This window comes from Vanessa cardui, chromosome 3, assembly GCF_905220365.1.
Source record: "Vanessa cardui chromosome 3, ilVanCard2.1, whole genome shotgun sequence".
Lineage (NCBI taxonomy): Eukaryota > Metazoa > Arthropoda > Insecta > Lepidoptera > Nymphalidae > Vanessa > Vanessa cardui.
In genome coordinates this window covers 758,432-776,862 of record NC_061125.1, presented here as the reverse complement: position 1 = coordinate 776,862, position 18,431 = coordinate 758,432, and the positions used below count along the sequence as shown (strand labels likewise).

General features: G+C 33.4%; 3 protein-coding genes across 4 annotated transcripts; 1 reads left to right on the top strand and 2 right to left on the bottom strand.

Annotated features, from left to right (window-relative positions):
* Positions 1-728: 728 nt before the first annotated feature.
* Positions 729-7,502, bottom strand: LOC124543634 (WD repeat-containing protein 6). 2 transcript variants are annotated; one of them, XM_047121892.1, is made up of 6 exons: positions 7,344-7,502; positions 6,983-7,275; positions 6,707-6,889; positions 2,923-5,297; positions 2,123-2,257; positions 729-1,076 (listed from the first exon to the last, which is right to left on the bottom strand). In XM_047121892.1, exons 1-5 carry the CDS (start codon positions 7,405-7,407, stop codon positions 2,188-2,190), a joined length of 2,985 nt encoding a protein of 994 aa, XP_046977848.1. In that variant the 5' UTR covers positions 7,408-7,502; the 3' UTR covers positions 729-1,076; positions 2,123-2,187. The 2 variants fall into 2 exon arrangements, with proteins under 2 accessions (XP_046977848.1, XP_046977849.1); XM_047121893.1 differs by lacking the exon at positions 729-1,076 and adding an exon at positions 1,544-1,643.
* Positions 7,503-8,151: 649 nt separating this feature from the next.
* LOC124543803 (2-oxoisovalerate dehydrogenase subunit alpha, mitochondrial) lies at positions 8,152-12,945 on the bottom strand. The gene is made up of 8 exons (XM_047122108.1): positions 12,856-12,945; positions 11,675-11,943; positions 10,980-11,236; positions 10,523-10,688; positions 9,803-10,003; positions 9,125-9,243; positions 8,621-8,768; positions 8,152-8,286 (listed from the first exon to the last, which is right to left on the bottom strand). The coding sequence occupies exons 1-8, from the start codon at positions 12,913-12,915 to the stop codon at positions 8,208-8,210; spliced, it is 1,299 nt and encodes a 432-aa protein (XP_046978064.1). The 5' UTR covers positions 12,916-12,945; the 3' UTR covers positions 8,152-8,207.
* Positions 12,946-14,933: 1,988 nt separating this feature from the next.
* On the top strand, positions 14,934-17,490 carry LOC124543778 (cyclin-K). Its single transcript, XM_047122079.1, has 3 exons — positions 14,934-15,525; positions 16,606-16,792; positions 16,946-17,490. Exons 1-3 carry the CDS (start codon positions 15,011-15,013, stop codon positions 17,420-17,422), a joined length of 1,179 nt encoding a protein of 392 aa, XP_046978035.1. The 5' UTR covers positions 14,934-15,010; the 3' UTR covers positions 17,423-17,490.
* Positions 17,491-18,431: the final 941 nt, after the last annotated feature.

The window sequence follows — 18,431 nt, the reverse complement described above, 5'->3', positions numbered from 1 at the left end:
TCCGCCCTTTAGAAAGCTTCGTTATCGAATAACTTATATTCCATTCTCGAACGTAAATGTATTTAATTAAATTCCAAGCCGAAAATATAATCGAAATATTAAAAATATTCATATTAAAAATATTCAAAATATCAAAAATATTACTAAGACCCTTTGATAGAAAATTAAAAAGATAAGTTAAAAGAATTGGAGGCCCGCACAGGCGGGCTGACCTTCGGGGCGTCACGGTAACATGCGAAAGCGATACTGTGGCGCCCACTAAAAAGATGGAGAGGGTACCGCTGATTTTTTAGTGGGTATTTCGGTGTACTAGGGTGCAGTCCTTGGCACCGGCGAATTCGTCATTCACTTCACGTAGTGGAAACGTATAATGCGTTTTTCAAGCGGAATGAGGGCTTCGAGCAAGTCTGCCTATGCAGGTACCACCCACTATCATATATTCGACAGACAAACAGCAATACTGTATTACAGTTGAGGGATGAGTGAGTCAGTAGAAGTACAGGCACAAAGAACATAACATCGTAGTTGTTGCCCTATGTTAGAAGCGCATTGGCAATGTAGGTATACTTTTCTTAAGGCGCCAATATATGTGGCCAATGGTGACCACTTACCATTATATTGGCATTTTTAGAACTCCACATACTTACTTATCTTTATAAAGCCCTTAAACCCAGCTCAATCGATATATCATATCACTTGGACTGTGGAAAAAATAAAACTAGTTGGTGTAAATATATTTATAAAACTATATATTTCCCAAAATGTGTTCTATTCAGACCATTTCATAAGACAGTTACGACTTTCTCTCTTTCATTACATTTTTAGTAAAGCGTGTGGTGCCTTTTCTCCATAACATATTGACTAGAGTTTCTGGTGCATTAATACCATTTTTTTATGCTATGCTTGAAAACTTGTACATGAGTAAACATAGAAAAGGCACATTAAAAATCAGAGGTACTTCTCCGAGTTTGAACCCACTGCCATATCGGCACATTTCTAAATACACAGGGTATTTTCTCCTTTTCAAAATGTGTTCGACAGGAGTTCACTATATCAGTTCACCTTCACTGTTTAACCTTAAACAATTGTCAGCATGAAAGGACAAAAAAACAATAATAGATTTCAAATATATTAATAGTTTAGTGTATTTATTTATTATGTTTATATCTGCTACGTACACCTATCTCCTTCTATTCTCCTTCTTTCCCTCTTTTACCTTGAGGTTACCTGGAAGAGATCGCTGTTTTAGCGATAAGGTCACCTTTTGTGCATCTTTCTTAATCGTGAATAAAGGATCTATTTATTGTATCATATCGGATTCTGACTGATCAGTCGCTGTAACGGCCATCGAGGGGTATATTTCCAAATTATTTTATGGTATTAGTTATTTTCAATAACAAGTAGAACACTTCTTGTGATCAAAACTGATCACGTTTATCAGGATATCTCAGAGATACATAATATAGTCTTATAATGTTTATATGTTGCGTTGTTCTCTGATTGATTGATTTGATTTACTCATTATGTTTGTTATAAAAAAATCTTTAGACAAATCACACACACCACCACAGAAGACTTTGGGAATGGCCATACATACAATATGTGGAGCCCCCTGGTAGGGGTTCGTCTACCATATTTGACTCCTAAAATATAAATATGATTATAACAAATTACAAGAGAATAGATAGATAAATAAATAGATTTTAGAGGAAATAGTTGTATTTTCACTGACTATGACTACATCTTACATCAGGATGTTGATATTTATATAACTTGTTTTTGCCTACGGTTTTGTGCGCGTTTTTTTTTTGAGGGACATCGGGTTAGGTTAGACGCAATGTAACCTATGTCGTTTGGGCTTCAAGCTTACTTAGTGCCAAATTTAATCAAATTCGGTTCAGTAATTTAGAAAGAACAACAGACAGAAAAACATTCGCATTCATAATATCAGTACAGATAAAACATATTTTTTAATTGTACGCAATCTGATGCACTACTGCACTGTAGACATTTTATTAAAATTTTGCTTTTGTATCGACCAAAATATTTACCAAAGTAATTTTTAGACATGGCAACATTACAAATTACGACAATTAAACAAATTCAAAATCATATCACTTACGTATGACAAAATCTGTCGACCTCTTATAGAGTTCGTCCTCTCGATCCAATTATGTCTTAATTAACTTATTTGGTAGGTTTCAGTATTCGTAGAACTTCGATCCCTTTCCCGAACACACAGACGGTAACTGAATCACTAAAAATATTCATAATATTATGATATTTTGAATAAAAAACAACTCAATTTTCCAAAAAACTATGCAAGACTCCGCACAGCTAGGTCGGATTAAGTTGAAGAGTGAAGGAAAGTCCCAATTAAAATCAAAATCATGGAAAATATTCTGTTAGTGTCCCATTGCGCGCCGTATTTGTAAACGCACAGACAGACGAAAAATATTCTATTCGAATTGTCCATTTTAGGATACTCTATTTCTTATTGACACAACTAAAGCCACTTACTAACTGCTGTACGAAATAAATCAGATTAACGATGTGCGACTGCATGGAACATGATCAAATAAACATACATTTTAGTGTACGTTGAGTCTAGATGACCCAGTGGCTGGTTCAAACCCAGGCAAGCACCACTGAATATTCATATGCTTAATTTGTTTCTATAATTCATCTCGTGTTCGGCGGTAAAGGAAAACAGAAAAACATCATGAGGAAACCTGCCCTGTGTCTAATTTCATAGAAATTCTGCCACATGTGTATTCCGCAAACCCGTATTGGAAAAGCGTTGTGGAATATGTTCCAGACCTTCTCCTCAAAGGGAGAGGAGGCATTAACCCAGCAGTGGAAAATTTACAGGCTGTTTTTGGTGTTAGTGTACGCATGAAATGAATTTGAGAGCGTACTCACATTGACGTATCCACAACGTCGAGACCGTGTATATCCGACACGTCGCTGTAATGTTGAGAATAGAAGTCACACCTAACTCCATCCATAGTCACTGATAATGTAAACAGAGTCAGCCTCTGATCAATACTCGTCGATATCATCAAATCTTCCATTAATTTGAGACCAGTTATTTGCGAACAATGATATTTGTCAGATGACCAAGAATTAATAACTTTCATCGAATTTAAAACGTTATTTTCAACTTGGATTACATTTAAGTGTATTGCGTTATCATCCCCCGCTGTCGCTAATAGGAATCTTGTACCATCAATGATATTTATATCGACGCTGTTTATTCCAGATTTATTAGTTTTCATCGAAAATATTGGTTCACTTGACAAAATTTTTGGCGGTTTATCGACCTGCCAAAATGCAACGTCGCCTCTGGTCGTGCAAGTCACGAGTACTGTTTTGTCCATAAATTCAAAAACGTGTGTTTTTAATATACAAGTTTTATGGTATTTTATTTCTTGTACAGGATTCAATTTTCTTCTATCAGTATTTAGATTAAAGATTTGTATTGAAGCGTCTGAACAGGCTGTTATTATTATAAAATCATTTTCTATCTTAACAATCTCCAAATCCATTATTCTTGTCTCTGGATCGAAATCTATAGAGCAATCTCTCCAATTTCTATCACCTTTCCTTTCTCTATCTGTGCCCTTTATGAGGTGATCAACTAATTCTTCTGAAGACATTTTTATAGCTTGATTTACTTCGAATGTAATTATTTTTGCGCATATTTGAGCTCTGCCCCCAGCTGATAGTAATAATATTTTATTTCTATCAAGATGGTGTAATTTTAATGTTCTAATGCTTGATAGTTGTTTAAATACAAGTTCATCTTTAAGTTTTGAGTTCAGATCTGAGAACGATATTCTCAGCGTCGTGTCTTCTCCGCCTGATATGAATATTGTGACGGTATTGTCTTCGTTATATTTGTACGTCTTCAGGCAATTTATCTGCTTAGAATGTATGCCGTTTATAATAGTTTTGGACATTATTTTACTTAGCTGAAACTTTTCGGAATGCAGAGTATAATTCTTGAGATACAATATTCGAATGAATTCTTCAAAATGCTCATCAACTTTTTCAATGTAACGAACTGCGTCCCAGGACCTGTGTCCACCACCACAAGCCACTTCCAGAACTTTTAGGTTATTTTTGACATCATACACTACAAAGGACCTCTCTTGAAAGCCACAGAGGTAATTCTCGTCTTTGTCTAAAAACTTTTCAAGCCATTGGAACTCTACATCTTTACAATTAGTATATTTAATTTCGTTAACATCACTGCTTAATGAAAAGTACTTGATCTTGCCATCCCTACCTGTTGTTATTACTTCATTATTTTTTATTGTTATCGATGTGGTGCCGTATCTATCGTAGATCTTATCGAAACTTTTGACTGGGTTTCTATTTCCACGGAAGTATACGTGAATGTGGCCACATCTATCTCCGACTACTAGTACATCTCTATTAGAGCTGAGAGCGCTGGCTGTCAACCATCGCTCTTTGCAAGGGGGCAGGTGGAATTGACCAACTGGTTCAATATCTATTTCCTTGGAAGCTAAAACTGTTATCAGACCATTTTCAGAGCATACAACGAGGTGCCTATTTCCAGCCCAATGTAGAGAAAGAATTTTTCCTAAGTCTAATTTTGTATCAATAATTTTACTAATTACGGCATCACCTTTACAATTTTCTATGAAAATATCTATTTTCCCATTCATATCAGCGACTGCTATAATTTGTTTGCATGAAGATAAACTGAGTAACTTGTATGTCGAAGTGTGATCCAAATAATGTGTTTCACTTGTATTTGAAGTCAGATCATAGTAAATAAGTTCATTTAATTCGTTCATGATAAGTATATTCTGTCTAGCTGTGAATTTTACTTTCTTTGGTGCGTCAATGTTAATGGGTATAGTCTCTTTGTGGCCATACTCCGATACTAACGATAGAGGATGTAGAATAACACTACAGTCACCACCACCAGTCACAAGATGCTTGTTGTCTGCATCTAAGGACCAAATAGACGAATTTTGATGTGCAAATATTTTCCTCAATAGTTTTCCCTCGTGATTCCAGAAACATATTCTAGAATCTTCTCCAATAGATATAATTAAATCATTTGTGATGTGACTGCGCATCACTCTAGCCATGTGACCATACAGATTATAAACACAAGAAATCTTAGCATTATTCCAGTAATTTTTATGTTCATAACTAACCGGTTCCTTATTAACAACAGTCCAGATTCTCACGGACCGATCATCAGACGTAGTCACAATTATTGATTTCTCTGAGTTATAAGTTATTGAAAATATTACACCCTAAAACATATTCATTTTAAAATATCTACATGAAACAGTATCAAAATTAGCAAACATTTTAATTACTATTATTTATTATATGAGTACATCAAGTAAAATAACAGTTATTGTTTTTAAATTTAAACAATATTCTTATACGATCAGGCTAAGCTTGGATGAACTTGTTTATACAATATTATTTTAAACATAACTTTTTTCTAATGTTAACTTTTGATCATATTGATGCATAATATCAATGTATCTATCAGTATATCTGAAACATGTGTACTTTGGCATCCTTTGCTCAAACTTCTCACAATTGATTAAAATACAGTGTAAACTCTATATAACGACACTGAAGGGACTGTGCATTTTATGGCGTTATAAAGAGTGGTCGTTAAATGAAGAGAAGAAAAATCAGAATTCGAAAAAAAAGTTTATTTTAGTCTATTGTTAGTAGTTATGTACAAAAAATACATATATCTTATTTGAACGCTATTGCGTATACTCTGTTATTTTTGTCTGACGCCTTTTATGATGTTAATTTTGTTGTATATTTTTAATTTTTTTATTTATATCTTATATAAAGGAAGTAATTTTCCAATAATTTAGCTGCTTTCAGAACTTCTTTAACGCTTGGCGGAGGCTCAAGCTCATCTGTCTCATCTTCTTCATCTCTTTATTCTTGAACCTCAGTTTTTTCTCACTGAATCCAAAATTTCTATGTCTGTGAGTGAAGCCGTTGTAAACAGGCAGTTGTCTACTTCGATGTAGGTTTGAAAATTTACCGTATTTCCTGTCATGTTGACCTGCTGAATCCACTCAGTTAATGGAAGGTCGTCGTCGCTATCAAACTCAAGTTCTGTTTCCACCTCATCAACCGTAGAATACATATGATAACGTTGTAATCCATGACTCATACTTATTAGGCATGGTCACAGTCTTCACGTGCAAGCAATCCCAATTTGTAAACAAATTAACGAATTTCTTAGAAAGTTCCTAATGCGTGGTGCCGACATTCGAGTTTATTGAGGGCTAGAATAATAAAGCGACAAAAGAACGTACACAGATGCGCAGTTTTTTCTAATTTTAGCAACTTAAAAGAAAAAAAACTTAATTTTTATTTCTCAATTTTTGTCGTTATTGAGAGTGGGTGTGATGTTATGTAGAGTGTATCATTGTATAGAATACAAGCTAAACCAACTAAAACCAATTGATTTCGACGCTTTAGAGTGTTTGCCGTTAAATCGAGTGACGTTACATGGAGTTTACACTGTATATACTTCAATATTTACTGTTTATGGAATGAAAATTAAAAATAATGAATTCAAAATTCATTTAACTACAGGATCAGTAATTTGGATTGCAAAGCAAATATGTGAAAATTAGAAATTTTCTAATTCTAATATAGTATGTGCTCATTAGCTCACCTTGTGACCTTTTAAATGGTGCAATGGTACATCATCACCGCACCGGTGTATAATGACTTCAGAGAATACAGTACCACTAAATACAAGGATATCATCTTGTATCGGCAGCAGTAATCCACTGTATAATATAGAATTATCTTTGCTTACATACTCTTTATCAAAAGTTCCATCTGTCTTCCAAACCTATAATCATTTTTTGCTAATTTATTTTCTCAAAATGAAATAAAAATCTTAATTATTTTCAAATACTATTGTGAAAATTGATAACATTTTTACCTGCACTACATTATGAGCTGTCAAAACTGCTACTTTTTCTTTAGAAATCCAAGCCCCTGAATGTATCCAGTCATTACATATTATAGGATATATTACCTGCTGTTCCGAGACTACATCTTCCTCGCAATCAAAGCTCAATTCTATAATCGAAAACTGTTTACCTCCAATTATGAGAAACTTCGATTCACATTTCAAATATTCGATGCTGTGTACCTTTTGGCCTTTTAATATTTTAATTTTTCGAATAAATTTTGCGGAATCTTTGTTAAATATCTCTATGGAACTTCCTACACCTAAAAATATTAAAGTTTTACAATTTAAATTACTTGTTAAAATACGTAAACATAACCTCATCGCCTACCTGCCAAGATATAATTATTGAAAAATTTAACAGCCGTTACATCTGTACGCGTTAACACGGACATTTTATATTAGTAGAAAAAGTAAAATTTGTTTAAGTAATGCCTATTTTTATATAAATTCCTTCGACAATCTTAATTTAGGTTAATAAATTGACAGCATCATGGGTATGTAATTAGTAAATAATAATTATGTATGACAATGACTTTGACATATGATATATTTCATTTCTTTTCTTCATCTTTTTCCTCTTGACAAGGCAAAGACATTAATTTCAAAATATAATGTAGTACTCTGAAATTTTAATAAAAATAAACAGTGAAGGTAGATATTTCTTGAATAACTGTTTCAGTGACATCAAAATTATATTTAGGCATTAATAGAAAATACAGCAATTGTAAAAACAAAAAATAAGCTAAGGATTGATAATAAAAAAATGTTAAAGAGAGATGAGAGATGCAATTTTTATTTCCCTCGAGTTTTCTTTAAGGTTATATTAGTGGAATAGTTATATTAGTGGAATTTAAAGCACTCTGATGTAACTGATATATCTGATAGTCATCTTATAGCTGGATACTAACCTGACTGCTAATGACTACCTAAAATCAATTCCCCAAAATTGCTTATATATCCTTGTATAATGGAAGAAAGATCTGTATTCGAACTGTTTTTTTTTAAATATTGGGACAGTAAAGGTATCAAAGACGACTTTCAAAATGTGTATACGGATTATTATTTATTAATTTAAGTTCAGGTGCCGCATAATCCACTAGGATTATTTATGTGAGTATAGAGTATATTATTTTTGGAACGATTGATTTATTTATTTTAACAGTGCTGCTTTAACAAAACATTAACTTAAAATTTATTCTTTTTGAAATTGATCCATGGGATAATGTTCTTGGTACTTCTCCAAATGCTTCTCCATTTGCTGCATTTGTTTCCTAGAAATAAAAAAATATTTTAATTTTTGATCTTTAACTGAATAACGTTGTACTCCCCTAGAGATTGTTATAATTGCAAATTATACCAACCAAAATTATTATTTTTTTTTTATAGAATATTATTAAACTGTTGTAGAATCCATAACAAGAGATTTAGTTTGTCGAGAGATTGTAATTTGGACATTTTATTTAAAAGTTTCAATTTATATTTAAAAACTAATCATACTTAGAATTATATTCGTTTCTTATTACAGAACTGTAGGTATTTTCCTTCGAACCTTTGTCGATTTTTTTAATATAAGTGTTTAATATTTTATAGGACATTGATACTTACTGTAGATGAGGCGGCATGTCATAGTAGACATCTTCAAGCATCTCCTTCCAATGCGGTTTCTTCTTCTTCTCCGCTTCTTGCATTGTTCGAACTACTATATCGCGAGCTTCCTTTGCGTATGTCTTTTCAGCCTCGGCATCCCATAGCCCTAATTTGGAAAAGTAAAGCTTATGAACTTACGGTTGAACAAATTACGTTGAGCGTTCGGCGTTCTTTACTCGTGAAACTAGCAACTCTTGTACTGTAATTGTAAATGAAATGACCTTGTTTGTGTGTATTTTGAGGTGTGTAAGGTGTTGTTAATATAACAAGTCCTTTTTTAAAAAGTTTGAATTGATCTATGATTTCTATGAGTAGATCGATCTAGTCATAGGTCAACCTAAATTACATACATATGAGTACAAATTGCTTAACGTACACATACGGAGGAAACTTTTAAGGCACACATTTATAGAAATATCACCTATTATAGTAATTTTAATAAATTAAATCTATCTTGTTTACCTTTATTTTCAAGATACAATCTTAACTTCTGAATAGGGTTCTCAGCTTGAGTCCATTTCTGTATTTCTTCCAGCGGCCTGTATGCGGTGCTGTCGTCGGACGTTGAGTGGTGTCCCACTCTGCCAAAAACATAAACTTATTATAATCTAAACTTGAAAATTGTAAGGATCAAATTGTTTGAATTGCATATACATTGGCAATTTAAGGAATATTAAAGAACAACAACCAGAGAACAAAGATGTTATGTCCTTTGCATGTATTGCATGTAGAGAAGTACAAATCGAAATAAAACAATACTATCACTGTTTGGCTAAAGAATATATGAGTGTTAGGACATTTATTGAGAAGTGGGAACGTTTGTGAGACTCGCCCGTGGTATATATTTTTTTCTGGAATAGGTTTGCGGTGAGCATATGGGCCACCTGATGGTAAGTGGTCACCATCACCATAGACAATGACGCTGTAAGAAATATTAACTATTGCTTACATCGTCACTGCACCACCAATCTTGGGACCTAAGATGCTATGTCCTTTGTGCCTGTGCCACTTATAATATACCCACTAAAAAGCTACCTTTTCCATATCTTCAGCGGGCGTAACAGGATCGTTTTTACATGCTACAGTGATGGAGTGGATAGTTCCTATCACCATAATTATATCCCGATGGGTTCTCGTCACCTGTAGGACATGGCTTCGATGAGCACGGGCTTGTTGTCGAGGGCGAGCGCCCGCGCGCGCTGCACGGCGCTGTAGACGGCGAGCGCGTCGGTGCCGTCCACGCGCACCGTGCGCAGGCCCAGCGCCGGCCCGCGGCCCGCGACGCCGTCCCCGCGGTACTGCTCGTGCGTCGGCGTCGAGATCGCGTAGCCGTTGTTTCTACTAAATCAAAAATTTGTTACTCTTAATTGCGACCCGACTCTTGCGATCGAGCACTTTTCTGTCAATGGAGCAATATGTCAGCTTATACGTTGTAATAAAAATTATGAAAAGATTTAATAAAAGTTTTAGTAAGCAGGATTAATCGTGCTTTTGTTTACACCGAAGGTCACGAGAAATGGAAATATAAACATACGGTGCTACACTATTTTGATGCCTTTATGCTTTAAATGTTAAAATACTTAGTCAAAGTTGTTAAATTATCAGTTTGTGACATTTTGCGATCGTGTTCTTCAATGGATTCGTTTTTGATTTTCCAAAATAGCTTTTACCGTTTCTGGTCATATAATAATTCGCTTTTATAAATTTATTGGTATTTCAAAAACCACTAGGTACCTTTGTAATACCAAATGGAGTAGAAGTTATCCTCTACATCTAAATACAGTTCGTCACAAAAGATGCGGAAATGAATTTTGAATGGATTTATGTGTCTGTTTTAGAACATTTATAAATATATCTTACCAGAACATTATGACGGGACATTCAAGAGTAGCGGCGAAGTTGAAAGCGGCGTGTGCGTCTCCCTCGGAGGCAGCGCCCTCACCGAAGTAGCAAATAACACATCGGTCATTATTTGGTATGCGTTTGTACGCATAAGCTGCGCCTACAGCTTGAGGCATCTGGGTTGCTGTAATAAAAATGGTTAACGACTAACGTGTTATTGTTAACATCTACAACATAAAGATGGATAAGCAAATAGATCTCTTAGTTAAACTTGGATATTAACGTCTGTATCTAGAGTAACATTCGCTCATACTTTCACCTTTGCATTCTGAATCAAAGTAGTAAAGATTATGCTGTGTTTGGTAGAATAATTGTTGAATGTGTTGTGAGTGCCCAGGCGAGCTGGTACAATGATCGATCATAGTTAATTATTCTCTGAAATTGTTACATTAATTAGAAACATCAACTTACTTACCTAATGGACTGGATATAGTAACGACATTTCTTTGCTTGCTACCATAATGCACTGGCATATGCCTCCCCTTGCCAGGGTCTTCGTGATTCCCGTAACACTGGTTAATTAGCTCAGTGACGGTCATTCCTCGGTACAACAGTACTCCGACTTCTCTGTATTGAGCGAAAATTAGATCTTTTGGCGACAAAGCCGCTGCACTCCCAACGTGTATACCTTCTTCGCCATAGTTCGTCATGTAGAAGGAAATTCGACCTTGTCTGAAAAGTAATATTCATAATGATATTATTGTAATAATAGTATTTGGCATCATAGAAAGAAATGGCTTTATGAAAGTTTCCAATGACTAGAATTTGTCCTTGTGATTGTTATTGGAAGTATCATACATTAGCATATTTCGAATTTGAATCCTTTACAACACTTTTTATACAGGGGAATTTGTATAATACATATTCTACCAGGAAGAAAAATATTTTTTCCAAATCGGGTCGTATATAATGGAGCTAACCCGTTCTTCATTTTTTTAAGATTAAATAACTTCAACAAAACAAAAATGCTACGACAAAATGGTTGACAAAAAGTGGTTAAGAAGTTACAGAACAGTTTTGTTTCGTTATCACAAAAGAAGAAGGAGGAAGTTTAACTATAAACACTTTGAAATTGTAATGACTAAAAAAATTAATAAAACTTTTACCGACCTTTGGGATTCGTACAAAATCTTATCCATTTGATTAAGTTGAACCATCGTTTTGTACATGTTAAGTAGGGTTTCCTTGTCGATGGCGGGCTCTTCCCTATTATCGATTACATGGCCATCATTATCAAGTACCCTATATATAGGGATGGGATCGTAACTATTTTCATCGAAGAACTTCATTTCCGTCACGTAGGGAGCCTTAGCACCCGGGAAATCGGCATTATTACCACCATCCTGAATTATTTCAGGCCGTGAGCTCGTTGACAATAACTGGAAATGAAAATAACATTTATTTCAATTGGTTCTCGTTTTAATTGACTCCTATTTTTACATACGTACGCATAGAAATTGTTCCTTTGGAAAAAGTCAGCATTTAAACTGACTTGTCATTGATATCGTAGAAAAATATTATGGTTCCATAAATTCCAGTGTTAAAAAATATCACATATGATGCATGGATTTAGGAATTATCACTACAGAATTCAATTCTACACATATATAAATATAATTAAAACCTTTCTCTACAGAGAGAGTCAATGTTGTGTTACATTTATCGTAGTTGATCATTCATAGTTTTCAATGAATTGGGTTTTATCAAATGCTATGAATAATAAAAAGTAAAAGCCGGCTGTGTTAATCGCTTCTTTCCCTTTGAAGTATCGTTTGGCTTTAATCAATCAAATTACTTCTATGCAATACACAAGTGACGGAATTTAATTTTACATATACCAACTTCCTCACGATGTTTTCCTTCTACGTCGAACATGACGATAAATTTTAAAACACAAATTAAGCACATGAAAATTCGGTGGTTGTCTGGGTTTGAACCCGTAATCTTCGGTTAAGATGTATACATACTAACGAATGAATCAACTCGGCTCTTTCGGATAATAATAGTCGAGAAACTGTCGTATTCGAGATATACACGTCAGTCGCGTAACATATAAATACAATTACATGTACTTTATAATGTAAATACAGCGTCACTTACATAAAAAAGCAAGTGACAACGAAATAACTGTAACTAATTACAACATACACATACATATATTCGTGATATCAGTTATCAGGAAAATTTAAAAATAGTCATTTATTCACTTCCCAAGTTACACTAATTAAATATTTTGAAACTATAAGGATAACTGTTACTATTACGTTAAAATAAAGGTTTTGGGTACGTACTCTGACCACTTGGTTCAAGCGATTCAAACGCAAGAAACTAGCTCCACTCTTGAGCGCCATTGTGGGACTGAACAGTGAATAATGAACTTACATTCATTATTGAATGTTATCGTATTTACACAGAGACATTAGCAAGTTAGATAAGGTACGCGGCCTTTTCGGTGACTACGTACGCTGTAGGTCACTGTTTACAATTTGATATAAATAAATTATTTTAATTTCTAGCGATAGAAAGTGAAACAATTATCTACGATTTTACATTACAAAGGATATTGTATATAATAGAATAAAAAAGAAATATATTAGAATTAATGTGTCAAGTGTTTTTTTTTTTAATTTACGTATTATCGCAAACGTATTAATAAAACACACCGAATCCCAGTTCTTAACAATAATTAGTCTGATAAGATAACGTCTGCTAAATAACTCTTGTATTCATTTTAAACACACATTTTAATCAAAAATACTGATAATTATTCTAAAACTTATTTTGTATAGATAGTATTTCTTTCATCTCACAGTTTTTTTTTTTTTTATGTTAGGACAAAATTTTGACGTCAAATTGCGACACGTTTTCACTTTTAAAATTATTTTGGACCTAGGGTTCCATCTGTGTAAGTTTGTGCATGTGTAAGTTACAAATGGTACTTGAAAATTAATTATATTATCTTGCAATTGGAGTGAAATAATAGACTATAATGTCCCAAGTACCTTCACTTCAAACTTAGTCTTGCTGCTCTGGATTTAAAACCGTGCCGTTCCCTTAGGTTCCATTGGCTAAGGCTACTTGGTGCCCGTATACCGAATCTGTTATAGTACCTTATTGCAGAAATAGCATAAATTACAAACAATTTTAAAGCCTGTCACTTAAAATTATCTGAAATTTCTGGCGGCATTTCATATCTTCAATTCTGTTTAGTTTGTAGAATAAATAAACTAATATACATACAAATACGTGATATCTATTAAGCAGTCGTGTAAAAATAAGTTAAACAATCTCGATCGAAACCATAATTATCCACTATTTTTGATCTTGTTAATAAATATGCATGCATATATATATGGTTCATTTTAGTGTAATTATTAATTCATTTTTGACTTTGTTTTTTCGATCTACCTAAACGGGGATCCAGTTGCATAATTTCTATGAACTGCCACCGATGGGAGTTGCTGGCAACGTATTTGTTATAGAACTCTACTGATGTAAAATAATCTGCTGTTAATGTAATAAAAACTACAATCAATAATTTAAATATTAAAATACAATTATAGACTCAACGATTTTGAAAATAAATTCAACGTGTGCAATCTTAACTAAACCTTCCTTAGATTTTTAAGTAATTTATTAAAAATTAATCAAAGGAAATGAAATTGATAATGATACAAAAGCCTTTTACCATTGCATAAAAAGATATGTTGCAATAACTAGATTTTCGATACGAAACTATATTCAGTGAACATCAGACTTTTCTTAAAACATGTAGGACATATATCATTTTTAATTTATGTTATTTAGTAGCCAGCTTATCTATAGAAGAGAACTCGTTCTTCTATTATCATCATCATCATCAGCCACTTTTTGTCCACTGCTGGACATAGGCCTCTCCAAGTGCACGTCGCTGTGGTCTTTCTCTGGCTACTCCTGCCTGCCGCCTTGGGTAAATCGTCACTCTATCGTGCCTGAGGACGTCCTACACTACGTTTGCCGAGTCTCTATGAATTATTTTATTTTATGTAGATATTTATTTTTTCACGTCATATTTTTGTTTTTCTTATAATTATAATTGTGGTATTGAGCACCAATCTAATATTCATATCTGCATTCCGAACCGGTGCTAGCTTCACTTAATATAGTTTGTTTTAAGACGATACAAAAGTGCTTGTAAAAGTTTACTTGAATAAAGTGTATTTTGATTTTTTTTAAAATGTAGGGACGTTAATTTACATAAACTATATTATTTTTTTATTAACTTTTTAATATTAATAATTTATTTTAATTATGATAATATCGATATTAAGTTCTATTGTCGATGATGAACAATCGATACATTCGGCATCCCGATTGCCATGTTTTTGACAGATGTCAGTACCAAATAAATGGCGGTGGTAGTTAGTGACGGATTAGAAATATTATTATAATAATTGACTTCTAATAATGCCTTATTGGTATTACGACAAGAAAGATTTACAAAATACGCCATCGTTCCGCGATGGCATTCCAAATGACTCGGAAAATCGTTACCGAAAGGAGGGCGCGAGGTTTATCATCGACACTGGATCGAAGATGGATTTAGGTTATAACACTGTTGCTACTGGTGTTGTTTATTTTCATCGCTTTTACATGTTCCACTCGTTTCGGACTTTCCCGAGGTATATAACTGCGTGCTGCTGTTTATTTCTGGCCGGCAAAGTGGAAGAGACGCCAAAGAAATGTAAAGACATAATAAAAGTAGCGAAATCTTTATTAACTGAACAAAAGTTTAGCACATTCGGTGAGGATCCTAAGGAGGAAGTGATGACGTTGGAGAGGATATTGCTGCAGACGATAAAATTCGATCTACAAGTGGAGCACCCGTATGGATATCTATTAAAGTATGCTAAGTGCCTTAAAGGTGATAAGGCAAAACTACAGAAAATGGTGCAGATGGCTTGGACTTTTGTCAACGACAGGTTTGTTATAGTGTTTCATTTTATAATACTAGCAAAATAAATAAAAAAAAATCTTGCCATAAAATTAGGCTTCATTACAATTGTTACAAATAAATCAAAGGCCAGCCAAACATTTATGATAGTTTGTTAAAAATAAAAAATTATTGATATTTAAAACCATAAAACAAGTATGATGCAAATAATAATTAACATTTAAAGTATAGTATCCTATTACAAAGTATGATATTAAACATAAAAGGTTTTTTTCTAATGCTTAAGATTGGTTATCATATTCTATATTTACTGAGATACTTTAGACACAAAAAGAAATTTAATTTTTATGCTTTGATATTTATGTTAATATTTGCATATAAAATATCAAATATTCTATTAAAAAAAAAAACAATTCAACTAGACACCTGGTGTAATGATAATGACTATGACAATGACTTAATGTTGTTAAATTGTTGGGTTGTCTGGAAGAGATGGCTAATTAGCCATAAGTCCGCCTTTCATACAACACTTTTAATCTACATTTATTTTTTGATTTTGTATTTTACTAGTTTATTTTTCCTTTTTTTCTGTGTCTGTCTATATTTTTGATTGTGGTGTACAATAAAGTATAATTCATTCATTAATGTTAACAATGTCGTTGATATTGAGAATGCAAGACTCCATGCTAAATTTCCTGTGCTACAATGGCAGGTGTTATTCATGCAATTTGAGCTTAAATCAATTATAAATAATAAAATATTGAATTTAAATATTGCTATATATTTAGATTCAAACTAGTAAATGCAGTTATGGTCACCATTTTAAATCATTGAAAAGCAAACTCACATATTACTGGTGGAGACAATAAACTGGATTGACTAATCATCCTAAATCACTTAACATTCTTTTATCTTATACATATAATAATGCTGTTTTTATGTCCAATAAGTCAATACATTTACCTTTGCCTGCATATTATTTAAAAAATATATTTTATTTTGTATATAATCATATAAATACAAAAATTTGTAAAGTAATGAGAAGTATATTTTGTTGAATTTTCTGCAGTTCCCTGTTACTCCAATTTTAATGTGAACTTTCTTTTAGTCTTTGCACAACACTGTGCCTTCAATGGGAGCCAGAAGTGATAGCAGTGGCACTTATGTTCCTTGCCGGTAAGCTGAGCAAGTTTGAGGTGGTCGATTGGAACGGCCGGGTCTCCAAACATAATGCCTGGTGGGATATGTTTGTGGAAGATATCACGATGGAGCTGCTCGAAGATATTTGCCATCAGGTAGAAATCATTATTGTATTGATTCAAACAATAATTAGAAATTTATCTGTGAATAAATGATCTAGTATTAAACTCTATACTAAAATTGAATACTTAAATAACAATTGTAGCTATATCACACAAGTAATTAATACAATGTATAAATCCTTTCAGGTTCTGGATTTGTATTCGCCACAAACTCAACCCTCAGGCGGGGACTCGCCAACTCAAACCTCAGCCTCAAAGCCGCCAAAAAACGAGAAGAAAGCCTCCGTTACACCGCCCACTTCCGCATCACCTGTCGCCGCTATCACTAAGCCTGTTGTCACACCAGTTAAAAACGGGTCCGATGTTAAATTAGAACCTCCGAAAATAGATATGAGGTTTACCTACCCCGGGTACCCGGCGATGCCGGCCTATCCAGTGTACTCAGCGCCCCCGCCGACGATCCCGGCGGCCAGGTTGCCCATACCTGCGGGCCCACCTCTGGTGTACCCGGAGCCCCCACCGGCCCCCCCGGCACGCTTCCCTCCCGTCAACGTTCCTCCTCCAAACTACTTCTCCCCCATGCAGGCCCGAGGCCCCCTCCCTCCAAGGGGCCCGATCCCTCCCGGTCCGCCACCGCCGCGACCTTATTACCCGCCACCGTAACGGAGAGCTGAATATAATAGGTTATGTTATAATTTTTTTTACTAAAAATATAAATAATAGACTGAAAATATTTTGTTTTATTTTATGTATATTTTGTCGTCGTTAAAAGGTTTGCTTATATATGGGTTTTTTCATTTAAAATGATAAGGTGTAAAGAAATTAAAACTAGTTAAAAATGTAAGTAATTTTATTAATTTTTATAATTTATTGCTCTCAACCATATATTAAAAAAATATGTACAGCCTGATTTAATACAACTTGTATAAAAAATAAACAAAAAATACAAAAACAGTCAAATCAAGTATACTATTAAATTTTTCAGTTTCAGATTTGAAGCCATTTCGTTTACACTTTGTACAATTTATACTAAATGAACTGTAAATAAAAAAATTATAGAATATTATAGAATTAAGGACCATAGATATCTATATATGAGATAGTAAACTAAATGTCAATTTATTAAAAGAGTGCTATTGGCAATAATTTTCTGAAAGGGTACAATTTTATCAATAATTTATTTAATTTAAAATATTTTATATGGTAACATTTGATTATAATAATAGTATTTAGTTTATTATCTCTATATAAGTAATGGAATTATAACGCCAATTGTATTAAAATAAGAAACACATTACACACAAAATCAATAGTAGTGACTGTTACACAATTAGTTATTGTTTTAAACAATTATTTTATAAAATTCATATCATACATAATTTACATAAAACTTATATAAATGCTAAGAACAAAATTTATTTTACAGAAAGTGTTGCCACTAAGTATAAAACATAGGCTTTTTTTGTGCTTGTAACTTAGAGGTACGAAATTATAATATGGAACTGCCGTTTGGACTAGATAAAAAATACATCAATAAAAAATATGAACACATCACTTACGATATAAACTAATGTTATAACTTCACTGTTTTATAAACCATTTACACAGTAACAAGAGATGATTTATGGCGCGATTTGTCCGCGGTAGGCGCGGACGTGACTTTCTAAAAAAA